Source organism: Lepidochelys olivacea, assembly GCF_965140295.1.
Source record: "Lepidochelys olivacea isolate rLepOli2 genome assembly, chromosome: 2".
Classification (NCBI taxonomy): domain Eukaryota; kingdom Metazoa; phylum Chordata; order Testudines; family Cheloniidae; genus Lepidochelys; species Lepidochelys olivacea.
In genome coordinates this window covers 2994677-3006783 of record NC_140412.1, presented here as the reverse complement: position 1 = coordinate 3006783, position 12107 = coordinate 2994677, and the positions used below count along the sequence as shown (strand labels likewise).

At 56.9% G+C, this 12107-nt stretch overlaps 1 protein-coding gene across 2 annotated transcripts; it reads right to left on the bottom strand.

Annotated features, from left to right (window-relative positions):
• Nucleotides 1-281: 281 nt before the first annotated feature.
• On the bottom strand, nt 282-5919 carry VPS28 (VPS28 subunit of ESCRT-I). Of its 2 annotated transcripts, none has more exons than XM_084618437.1 (10): nt 5756-5919; nt 5220-5277; nt 4453-4481; nt 4092-4129; nt 3589-3678; nt 3012-3117; nt 2312-2413; nt 1665-1718; nt 1238-1329; nt 282-749 (listed from the first exon to the last, which is right to left on the bottom strand). In XM_084618437.1, exons 2-10 carry the CDS (start codon nt 5254-5256, stop codon nt 632-634), a joined length of 666 nt encoding a protein of 221 aa, XP_084474563.1. In that variant the 5' UTR covers nt 5257-5277; nt 5756-5919; the 3' UTR covers nt 282-631. The 2 variants fall into 2 exon arrangements, with proteins under 2 accessions (XP_084474563.1, XP_084474562.1); XM_084618436.1 differs by lacking the exon at nt 5756-5919 and adding an exon at nt 5476-5631.
• Nucleotides 5920-12107: the final 6188 nt, after the last annotated feature.

Sequence of the window (12107 nt, the reverse complement as noted above, 5' to 3'; positions counted from 1 at the left end):
GCTGCTCTTCTCACAACTCTCCCCACAAGCTGTGCCACAGACGTGGTTGTGGCTCTCCCCACCTCCACAAGGCCAGCTGCTTTATCTACTGCCAGAGCAGCACCATGTGAGGCTGGCCAGGGTTCTCCCTCTCCCTGCAGACAGGAAAGGAGAACAGGAGCCAGCCCTGCCTCTGCCCAGCTTAGTGCCTGGGAGTGCTTTGGACATCTGACCTGTCTGGTCCCGACTCAGCCGTGTACCAGCCTCCTGCCCTTGAGCCCAGCACCACACCACACACGAGCTGCAGTGTGAGGGCCTTTATTAGTGCAGGTTTGTACAAGTCTCCTCCCCTGCTCGCAGGGCCGCCCCACAGCCCAGCTGCAGCAAGGGCCAGGTGGGCTCCGGCTGGAGGAAGGCTGTTCACACAGACTCCGCCCCAAGGGCTAATGCTAGGACAGCTACAGCCAACACCCCTCCCACCGGTGCAGGGAAGGGAGGACAGCATGGCAAACTCCACACCACCCATGAGTGTGCCCTACAGCAGGGCAGTGGAACGGAGTCCAGCGGTCCCCGCCTGAGCACTATACATGGGGAGGGGCTCCCAGGAGGTGGGCAGCTGGAGACACCAGTCCAGGGGGGCGCTGGTCCAGGCTCAGGAGTGCAGGAAGCGGTTGAAGGCGTTGTAGGCTGATTCCAAATCAAACAGCATCTGGCGTACTTGGGAGTCATCCAGCTCATCCGAGGCAGACATGCCACTCAGCATCTGCAGCCTGCCAGGGAAGAGTCAGGGGGAGGGTCCAGCCCTGAGACTCCTCCCACTCCAGGGCAGGAAGAAAGCTCTTAACAAGGGGACTGGGCTGCACTAGCAGGAGTGGGAAAGGGGCAGGGAATAAAACAGACTCATTCCTCTACAGCGCTGACCTAGGGGAAAGCCAGGATCAACCTGGGGCTCCTCCAGCCCCTGCCCAACCCCTAGCTGGGCAGGATGATAAACAGCCCCTGATCAGAAACATGGCAGGTTGGTGCCAAAGATCATCTTACCATGAGCCTCCACCCTGGGGTTGCCCTGACCTCCCCCAGCAAAGGGAGTGCCTGCAAAGCAGCCCTCCTCAGCCCGGTGGGTGGAACAGCCCTCTCAGTTCTGCATAAGACCCACTGGGGGGCAAGGCAGGCCCAGGCCTCTGGCATCCCCTCTGCCTGCCTGCTTGAGCAAGCAGAGATAGCAACAGAGGAGGGGCCCCCAGAGAGCCATACTCACCACTGGTTCACTTTCTGTCGCCCCTCGAAATCAGGGGGCAGGTGGCTCATGCGGTTCATTGTCTCCATCAGCTCTCGCAGGTCCGGCTGGATCTGGGGGCACAAACACATACAGCCTGAGCCTTTCCTGCCCCACACCCCAGGACTGGCTGGAATAACCCCACCCTATGGGGCAGAAAGAATCCTCCCTCCACACCTCACTCCATGCAGGCATCTCTCCACACAGCCAAGTGCTGATCCCAGTAAGGAAGTCTCCATGCCCCCTTCCCATGGCAATTAGCATGGCACAGAGTCACAGCCCATCGTCCTATAGGCTGTTCCCCTTCCCTCTCCTGGGCCAAGGAGGAGATGCCTTGGGAAGCCAGCTGGGGCGCAGGCTCCAGGCAGAGTTCTCAGGGACTCAGCCTGGCTGTCTGCCCCAATCTCACCTCATCCATAGCTCGGATCTCCAGGCGCAGTTTATCCATCACCGTGATGAAAAGCTGGAAGAGAGAAGAGACACCTCAGTAAAGGCCTGGAACCCCAGGGAAGTAGGGGAACGGCACCTGACAACCCCAGCCCTCCTAGGACAGCCCCCTGAGCATGGGCAGTGCGTAATGGAGGCTAAATCTCCCCAAACCTCTCACTGCCAAGGTGGAGTGGGAGGGGGACAATAGTGGTTTTGGGGCCCCTGGAAAAATCCCCCCCAGCCATGGCCCCGGGGCTGGAGGAACTCTCGCTCCCTGTCCCCGCAGGGGGTGGGGAGAGGGAGAGATGGACCAGGACGGGGCTGCGGGTGGAAGGGGTGGAACAGGGGAGGGGCTCAAAGCTCTAGGTGGGCCACAGGGGTGGAGAGGCCAAGCTCTCAGCCCCCCAGTCCAGGGAGCTGAGAGCAATGAGTGGAGATGTGGCCTTGGCCATAAGAGGCAGAGCAGGGGGCTAGCTTCCCCAAGGGGAAGCTTCACCCGCCACCCATGCCCTTGAGAATCGGCCGGTCTAGACACACAGTGCTGGCCAGCCCCACGGGCAGAGTACCAGAAGCACTGGGTACAGGGATTACAACACACGCAGCCCCTCGCCATGGGCAGGAACGTACAGAGACGATGTCGGCAATGCAGCGGTTCAGGTTGCCTTTGTCATCCTTGATGGTGATTGGCCGATCCTCCTTGATCCTCTCCATGGCCAGCGGGCAGTCAAGCTGCAGGAGATGGGTCAGTCACAGCGAGCCCCGGGGAAGCTCGGTGCAGGGCAACAGGGATAAAAACCCCAAACAAGCAACATTTCCCTGAGAAAGCTTCCAAGCACAGGACGGGGGTTCCACGCTCATGTTCTAACCTGGGGGTGGGGGAGGAGAGTGCAGGCCTGGGCCGATAAGCTGGGAGGTGGGGGGTGAACTCACTGCCCCGGGGCCAGGAGCCTCTTTCTGTAACCCTGGCGAACAGCTGAGAGTAACTCACCACTGGAACAATTTTCCCCAGGTCATGGTGGATTCTCCATCACTGACAGTTTTTAAATCCAGACAGGCTGTGTTTTTAACAGCTCTGCTTTGGGAATGACTTGGGGGCAGGTCTCTGGCCTGTTTTACACAGGAGGTCAGATGGGATGGTCACACTGGTCCCTTCTGCCCTTGGAATAAACAAATCTATGTAGGATTTCTCTCTTCCCCCCCCCGGGGAGTGGAGTCTAACCCAGTCAGCAGCGGTACATCTAAGCCCACAGCCCCCCCATTCTAAGGGTTCCCCTGAGATTCCTGTCTCAGTGCTCCGCAAGCTGGAGTGCCGGAGAACTTAACTCACCCGGAACTTGCGGCAGAATTCATCGATGGAGCCGATCTCGGAACCCTGCACCTGTTTGAAGGCAGCTTTGTACTGGACCAGGAGCCGGGAGCAGGCTGCAGTGTACCTGGGGCAGGGAAGAGAATATGGAGTAAGAACAGCTGCTAACAGCCGAAGCTGCTGATGCCAAGCAGGAGGGGAACACCAAGGCTGAGTACATAAAATAAGCAAGCAACTTCCTTAGGGGAAGATGAGTTCACCCGCGTAACAGTCCCCAGGTCAGGGGTGGAGCCCCAAGGCCTGAGGCCCGCTCTGGATGGAACAACACTGCCTGGCCCCAGGAAGTGTGTGTGGAGGGAGGGGCGGGGGGGAGGGGTGAGGCAAGGGGACCTAATTGGCTGTTTTGATGATTTTCTGAGCCCCCTCCCCACAAGGAGGAAACGTCCCCTCCCCAGTGTGTCTGCAGGGTCTTGGGGAGCAGAAGTCACTCTGCTCCACTCAGTAATGGGAGACATCTCTGCTGAGGAATCCTGTCAGCTCGGCTCCCCGCCGCCCCACGAGAGTCCAGGCTGGAAATAAGAGCAGAACCCGGACTCACTCGTTGGGAGAGACGCAGTCCTTGATGTAAGCTTTCTCCAGAGCCTGCATCGTCTTCACCACTGCAAACAGCTCAGCCATGTTATCGTACCTGAAACCAGAGGGCAGAAGCCTGTGAGGGCGAACAGCCCACGGATCCCCCACTCACACCCTCTGCGATACACCCCCTCCCATGCCCCCAGGAATGGCACAAAGGCTCTAGCATTTCAGGGCCAAGGGCGACCACTTGCTTTTTCCAGAGATGACATTTCCACCTACTCCTTCTCCCTGGGACGCAGCCTGCGCTGGCCAGTGGCAGAGACAAGACAAAAGGGCTCTCAGGTCTTTTCTGGCTTGGCAGGGGCAGGACATCAGAATAGAGAGCTCCCTGCACCGTCAGCTCCAGCATCTTCAGAGCAAGGACCTCACTGCAGCCAGCAGCTTGAACTCCCGGTACACACACGGCAACACAGAACTGCGTACATGGGACCCAGAGGAAACCCATTCCACTTGGGATGGACTCACTTTTCTCGCTCCCGTGCATTCTTATACAGCTTCACCTCCTGCAAGGACAGCAGACACACACAGCACATCAGGCATCACAGCCTCTGAACCGAAACCCACGCGCACAGGCTGGGGGCGGGGGGACGGGGACACAGCTGACAGACATGGAACCTCCTGCATCCTCTGGGCTCCAGAAGAACCCCTACTGGGATGGAGATTAGGGGCTGCCCGTGTCCTCAGGAGCGTGGGGTCCCTGGATGCCCCAGGATGGAGGGGCGCGCATCCATTTGCAGAGCACAAACCCAGCCTACGCTGGAAGGTCTTTCTGCCTCCTGTGCCAGAGGCGGAGCAAGGAGGGGAACACGACCGAAGCGCCACTCACCTCGTACAGTTCCGGCTTATTCCCTGGGGCTGCAAGAGAGGGAAACCCGTGAACAGCAGTAGCCCCTCGGGCTTTCCAGCCATTCCCACAATGAAACGTCTCCCTGGTCACCCTGTGTTACGAAGGCCCAGGGCGGCAGCTCCTCAGCCCGCTAGCTACTGGGCGACTGCTACCCCAGAACCCTACAGCCGGCTCAGGACAGCGAAGGCCGGCTGAGAGCGCCTGCTGGCCACCACCCATTGCTCCCAGCCAGGGAGCCAGGAGCAGCCCGCCGGGGAGCCTCACAGAGATTCAGAGCTGCAAGGGAGCTCGAGAGGTCACCAAATCCAGCCCCCTGCGCTGAGACAGGGCCGAGACCATCCCTGACAGGGGTCTGTGCAGCCCGGTCTGAAAAATCTCCAGTGACGGGGATCCCCCAGCCTCCCCGGGGGGCCTGATCCGGAGCTGGACTCCCCCGAGAGTCAGGCACCTGCTGCTAATCGCCGACCCCGATTGCGCCTTGTGCCCCCGGCCCCGGCGCGCAGCCCCGGGGGGAGGCCGGCCGGGGCGGGCCCAGGAGCCGGCCCAGGAGCGGGGCCGGGGCCGGGGCGGGCCCAGGAGCGGGGCCAGGAGCGGGGCCGGGGCCGGGGCGGGCCCAGGAGCGGGGCCAGGGCCGGGGCGGGCCCAGGAGCGGGGCCGGGGCCGGGGCCGGGGCGGATCCAGGAGCGGGCCCAGGAGCGGGGCCGGGGCGGGCCCAGGAGCGGGGCCGGGGCCGGGGCCGGACTCACCTCCCAGGCCCGGAGCGGCGGGGATCCCGTGGAACATCCTGGCGGCGGCGGCGGGGCTCTGGGAGGGGCAGAGAGAGGCGTTAGCGAGGGGCGGCTCCGGCCCGAGCCCAGCCAGGCCCGACACCACGGCGAGGGGCTCAGCCCCGGCCGGGCCCCGACACACCCCGCGGGGAGGGGGGGGAGCGCCAGGCGGGGACAGCCCCGGTCCGGCACCCACGGCGGACAACGCGCAGCTGCTTCCCCCACCCCGACTCACCTGCCGGGGCCGGGCTCCTGGCTGCGGGCCGCTCGCGGGCTTCCGGGAAAATGGCGTCGGAGCCCATCGGCCGCTCGACTCGCTGGGCCTAGCGGCCCATCGGGCGCTCGGGGCTCGGCCCGGCGGCCTGGGGCTCGGCGGGGGCGGGGGGGCGTGGCGCGAGGCCGGGCGTCTGTTCTTGGAGCGGGAAAGGGGCACGCGCGCGGCGCTGGCGCGGGGCGGGAACGAGGCTCGAGGGCAGCCGGGGCGCCGAGGGACCCCCTCCCCCCGCCCCGCGCACCTGAGGCGTAGGCTGTCCGGTCGGTCCTGCTGACCGGACCCTGGCACTGGTGTGGCCGGGCGCCGCCGCGGAGAAGCGGGGGGCTCTAGAAACCGGCGTGTCCGACCGGCATTGGAAGGCCGGTTTCTAGGCGGGATGGCGGGGGGCCGGATCAGGGGCCCCTCCCCTCCCTGCCAGCGGTGACGTGTCTGTCTGGGGCTCCGGCTGCTCCTAGGCGCACGGTGCCCCGCCCCCGCCTCGAGTGCCGGCTCCGCAGCTCCTATTGGCTGGCAACTGTGGCCAATGGGAGCTGTGGGGGTGGTCGCTGCAGGCGGAGGCCGTGCGCAGAGCCGCCCGCTGCCCCTCTGCCTAGGACAGAGGTGCCCAAACTTTATCATCCCGTCAGCCCCTTTCACTAAAATGTCAAGTCTCGTGGACCCCCTCCTAAAAATGAATATTTCCAGGGATTTTCTCCTTTACCTGAGTATAAATTATAAAAGCAGTGATCCTGGAAATGTAAAATTTGTTTTTATGACCTGCTTATTGCACACTATTTATTATTAATTATTATTGATCATTACAGTATTTTATTACATTATGAATACGGCAACACTCTTCCAAGAGCTCACTTTCGTAGCTTGCATCGCTTTGAAGAAGCCTGTCATAAGACAAGGCCTCTCTGTTTCATCAAGGAGTATCAGATGTGAAACAACATGAAGGGATTTAAGAAGCCAACTCAAAGAGTTCCTCCTACACAAACACTCAGGTCTTGAGCAGTCCAGGCAAACGACGCATGTTACAACGAAGTTTAAACTTGTTCTTCATCATAATTTTAAAAACAATACTAGCTGCCCATTTAATTTTAAAACCAGCAAAAAATATCCACCTCCCTTTCCATTTCGTATAAGGGGTCTTGAAGTTTAAATCTCAGTGTGATAGCTATGCTTGTTTTGATCTGCTTAGCTCTTGGAAGTCCAGGGGCTCTGGGCTGCTGGCCCCGGGCTGCCCGAGATTCCTAGGGACAGCTTTGTCCACCATTAGGGAATTTTTCCCAAAGAACCCCCTGTAACATTTTGCGAACCCCAGTTTGGGAACCACTGGCCTAGCAGCAGCTGGAGCCCCACTTGTTGCTTGCAGGGAGCTGCCTGAGCTGCGCAGGCCCCAGATCTGGCTCCCAAGCCCCAACCAGCTGCCCTGAGGCCCTTCCTGCACCCAAACCCCCTCCCCGAGTCTGTGCTCCACACCCCTCCCCTGCCCCAGCCCTGCATCCCCTCCTGCACCCAAACTTGCGCCGTCTTAGTTAACCAGCATTTTTAACTTGCCAGCAACCCCCATTCCTGTAACATGCCAGATAATAAAAGCTTTGACTGTATTATTAATACCAATGTGATAAAATAGTGATGAATCTTACTGGATATGCCATGTAAGCTACCAGTGGAAAAGTTATGATCTACTAAGTATGATAGCATTGTTTGTATGTATGTATCAGGAGTTATAAATGCATGAGAGATCTGCATCTCAAACAAGTGCTGTTTCTGGTTGGCACCCACAGACAGATGGGCATCAGCACTATCTAGCCTGTTTGATGGCCCATCAAGGGCAAGCAGCTGTACAGTGAACCCCTTGAGGGAAGCCAGGGGCTATGTCTATGAGTCAGCAGGACATGTAGGGACATGCTTGTGGACAGGGGACTCCAAGAGCTTTTCCATGCCCATGTGCTGCAAGCTTGTGTCTGGTTGGGACAGAGGATGCAGAAAGCCCTGTGGCAGAGGATATAAAAAGGCAGCTGCATCTTCTCCATTTTGTCCTCAAGCCTGTTTCTCATGGCTGGAGTAACTTCTCTGTGGACGGAAGCATTGAACAAAGGACTGATAGATCCATCCAAGCTGTGGATGTGTTCCAGAGGGGCTTCACAAGCCAGCAAACCCACCCATGCTGCAAAGAACCTGCTATATGGACTCTGAAGTTATATGTCTCTACCTGAATGCTTTGACCATTTAACAACTCTTATCCTTCTTTTCTTCAGCATCTAAAACTACAAGTTGAGTTTAAAAGAATTGGCTGGCAGCCTGGTATGTTGGGTAAGCTCCAAGCTACAATTACAGTAGAATCTCAGGGCATGTCTTCACTAGCAACGTTAAAGTGCTGCCACGTGTAGTCACAGCACCAGCGCTTGGAGAGAGCTGGGAATGAGACTATAGCTCCTCCCAGTGCTATAAAAAATCCCCCCTCCATGAGGGGAGTGGCTACCTGCGCTGGCAGCACCACTGTCTACGCTGCCAGGTTACAGCGCTGAAACGTGCAGCGCTCGGGGTGTGTTTTTTCACACCCCTGAGCGAGAAAGTTGCAATGCTGTAAAGTGGCAGTGTAAACAAGACCTCAGTTATGAACACCAGAGCTACTAACTGACTGGTCAACCACGCACCTCCTTTGGACCCAGAAATACTCAATCAGGCAGCGGCAGAGACCAAAGGAAGAAAAGCAAATACAATACTGTGTTAAATGTAAACTACTAAAAAAAAAAGAAATTTAAAAAAAAGATGATTTGACAAGGTAAGGCAACTTTGTGTTTGTTTCATTTAAATTAAGATGATTAAAAGCAGCATTTCTCTTCTGCATAGTAAAGTTTTAAAGCTATGTTAAGTCAATGTTCAGTTGTAAACTTTTGAAAGAACCATAACATTTTGGTCAGAGTTATGAACATTTCAAAGTGACAACGTCTGTTCCCAAGGTGTTTGTAACTGAGGTTCTACTGTAGCATTGATCTGGTAACGTGGCTGGCCCTTTGGGACTCAGAAGAATATTTTGTATAGTGAACAGAGTTTTAAATAACTTCTCACTTTACTGGACCTCTTTGTTGATTGGGAGTCAGAAACTGGAATGCACTAAATGGGGCTGTATTTTTTTTCAGCTTCTTGATAACCGGGGCGGGGGTGTCAGGAACACTGTGGCTGGTTGGTGAGTCTAACAACAGTGTTAACCACCAGTCTTCGGGAGAATCTGCTCTCCTTTTTGCAGCCTGCCCTGACTTTGGCATTTTCAGTGTGGACTATCCAAGGCACCTCAGGTCACTAGGGTCACTAACCATTGGAAAAAATGTACCAAGTATAGTGAGATTCTCCATTTCTAGACATTTTTAAATCAACTTTCATAGTTTTTATGAAAGATATGCTTTGATTCAAAGAGGAATCAATTCATGGAAATCTTACGGTCTGTTACACAGGAAGTGAGACTAGATGATCACAGTGGCTATTCCAGCCTATGCTGGTGGCAGGAGGGGGACAAACTGGCCTAGAGCAGTCCAGCCCAGCACAGGATGGGCCAAGGTGTGACCTTTCCCCCGCCCCTCTCAGCCCCTGTTCCAATCTCACCTTGGCCCCAGGAATGTTTGGCCCAATGTGTCTGAGGGAGGGTGGGCCTGGACATCAGGGCCAGGCTGATGCCGGTTAGTCTCATCCCTAGCCTTACAGATGCCATTGTATGTTTCTTCCCCCCTACCTTTTTTAAACTCATATGGCCCTCCTTTGCTGGCAACCAGCATGTCCGTATCTTATCAGGCTCTGTGGGGATTTGCAGGGAGGGGTTAAGGGGGTTCCCTAGCTTGTAGCTTTTTGCCATATTAGGTCACAATTCCTACAGAGGACAGCTTGCTTACTTACCAGATCAGCTGTCGGGGTCACCAGTGTTCAGTTGTTGGCTGCATGTGTGTGTTCCCGGTGTATGCTGTCCCAGTGCTGCCCTGATAGCTGACACAGCAGACCTCATTCAAACTGCCCACAAAGACCACAAGACTTGGTTTGTGGCAAAGGCACCCAGCCAGACTCATTGTCAACAAACCACTTTATTAGTGCCCTATACGTGCTAAAGTACACTCAGTACACATATGCTTTTGACAGTGGACCAGCTCCATGAATGGCCGGACTTTCCTTTTCCCCCTTGGCCAGACACACACACTGTGACCACTCTTCTATACGCTGATACAAACAAATTACATATTGCCCCTCTGATGTGGTTAGTTACCACTCTTTGCCTGTACATGTTGGTTTGATCAAAAAACATCTTTATCCATCACACTGTCAACCTGACCTTATCTTTAGGAGGGGTCAACATGTCCTTGTCATCTTTGGGGAGTGTGTTTGTACCATACTTGGTATCGGGGGTTCTGGTACCACCCTTTTGGAATGTCTTTATGTGAGTGTCCTGGGCCTTGCACTTCTTAGGAATGTGTATGTTTTTGCAATACCAGCCCTGTTCTTGCCAGGGTCCGTGAACTTGCATGCAGGCATGTTCTGTAACAGGGCCTGACTTATGCTCACAGCCTTGACTTTTGCTCACTTTGCTTTATATCAGCAAGGCTTGACCACTACTTTAGTTTAGCCCTTATACCAGGCCTCTTATATCAGGCCTCGTGTTTCAGGCTGTCGTGGGGCACGCACACCCCATACCCCTTTGGGACAGGGCAGGGTTTTGATACCACTCCCATTACGGTCTCCCTGACAGTCTTTAGGCTGAAAGTGGTACGGCCCAGAGGCTGGAGACTGTCTAGCAGCCCTTGGGGTCAGGGCAGTGCGGCCCAGTGGCCAGAGTCCATGTAACAGCCCTCAGGTACAGAGTTATACTGAGGCAGCAGTTGGAGCATGCCCAGCACGGTCTGAGGGGTGGGACTTCCGCCACCCATAATGTGGGGTTAACCTTCTCTTGTCCAGTACAGGGTATGCACACCCCATCTGTCACGGAGTCCCTGGGCGATGCTCTGGAACTGCTCCCCATGAAGCCAGGCAGGACTCTGGGGCAGTCGCCTTTCTGTGAGCAGCCTGTCTTCAGGACACACAGCTCACACAGCTTCCACCTTCCTGGGTCTGACCTCGGAGCATTCAGCCTCCTCTGCCCCTCCGTGCGCTTCCCCCCAGCGAGTCCACTCAGGCGGGGCTCTTGGGGAAGCCAGAGGGTCCTGCACCCCAACTCCGCAGTCAGACGGGACTCTCAGCCAGCCAGGAAAACAGAAGGTTTATTAGACGACAGGAACATGGTCTAACACAGAGCTTGCAGGTGCAGAGAACGGGACCCCTCAGCTGGGTCCATTTTGGGGGGCAGTGAGCCAGACAACCCCGTCTGCCCTTCACTCCATGTCCCAGCCAGCCCCAAACTGAAACTCCCTCCAGCCCCTCCTCCTCTGGGCTTTGTTCCTTTCCCGGGCCAGGTGGTCACCTGATTCTTTTGTTCTCCAACCCTTTAGCTCTCACCTTGCAGGGGGGAAGGGCCCAGGCCATCAGTTGCCAGGAAACAGGGTGTTGGCCATTCTCTGTGTCCAGACTCCTGCATACACCGGCCCTCTAGGGCTCTGCAATGATCATACACCCTTACCCCACCACCTAGATACTTAAGAACTGCCTAGGGGAAACTGAGGCACCCCCACACTATTCAGAGGAAACATTAAGAAGAGTCCCACTTCGTCACATCTCTCCCCCCTTCGAGATCGAACTGAGCGGGGTCACTTTAGCCGGTGACCTGGGGAAGTTCGAAGCCACCAACGTTCCCATGGATGCCCCAGCCTTCCTTGGTAGGAGTTACACCAGGCCCTTCCAGTTTCACGCCCTCCCTTAGGTCAGGGGTGGTCGATAGCACTCGCAGGCCGCATGTGGGAAGGTTTATGCAGCCCATGCCCTTTGGCCACCCCAAGAATGTCTCCCCATTGACCATCACCTTCTGCTCCCACTGGAGATCCGAGGGGCCTGGCCCCAGGAAACTCCACACAGACATATAGGTTGGGACCAGGAGTGGGAGCCTGTCCACATCCCCAACCATCTGGATGACGGAGTCTATGGCCTTGGGACCCAGCAAGGGAGCTAGACACCGGGGCTTTTCCGCAGGGTCCCCTTGGTTCAAATCGCCAGCCTGCTCAAAGGCAGTGAGGTGGCATCCACATCCCCCCCTCCTTAACCAGGGGCAGCAATTTAGTCTCGAGGTTCCCTGCGGAACTGGCCCCCCGGGGTCTATCCCCACTCACCCCGGGGAGGTCCCCTAGGCCTCTCCACCCCACCACCGCCAGTTCATGCTGCCGCTGCTTCTGCAGCTCTTTCTCGGGCTCTCGCTGTCTCTCACAGTCCTCTTGCTCCCTCGGACTCAGCTCCAATCCCGTCCATCTCCGATCCCCCGGTGGGGAACCCGATCGTGAAGACCCCCGTCTGGTCGGGGACAGGAGTCTTGGGGATGCCTGGCTACCACTCCAGCTGCTCCCAGATCCTGCTATAGCCCCATTGGGGGTCAGGAATTTGTTCATTAGAGCGGTCATCCTCCTCCAGCTGCACAATTAACTCTGCTTTGGTGAACTTTCCAACGCTCAACCCTCTCTTTTTGCACAGGGTTACAATGT

Coding starts and splice junctions, on each gene's coding strand:
- VPS28 (XM_084618437.1), bottom strand. CDS start 5,256: ATGTTCCACGGGATCCCCGCCGCTCCGGGCCTGGGAG. Junction 4,130..4,452: donor ATAAGCCGGAACTGTACGAG/GTGAGTGGCGCT, acceptor CTGTCCTTGCAG/GAGGTGAAGCTGTATAAGAA. Junction 1,719..2,311: donor GCATTGCCGACATCGTCTCT/GTACGTTCCTGC, acceptor TCTCTCTTCCAG/CTTTTCATCACGGTGATGGA.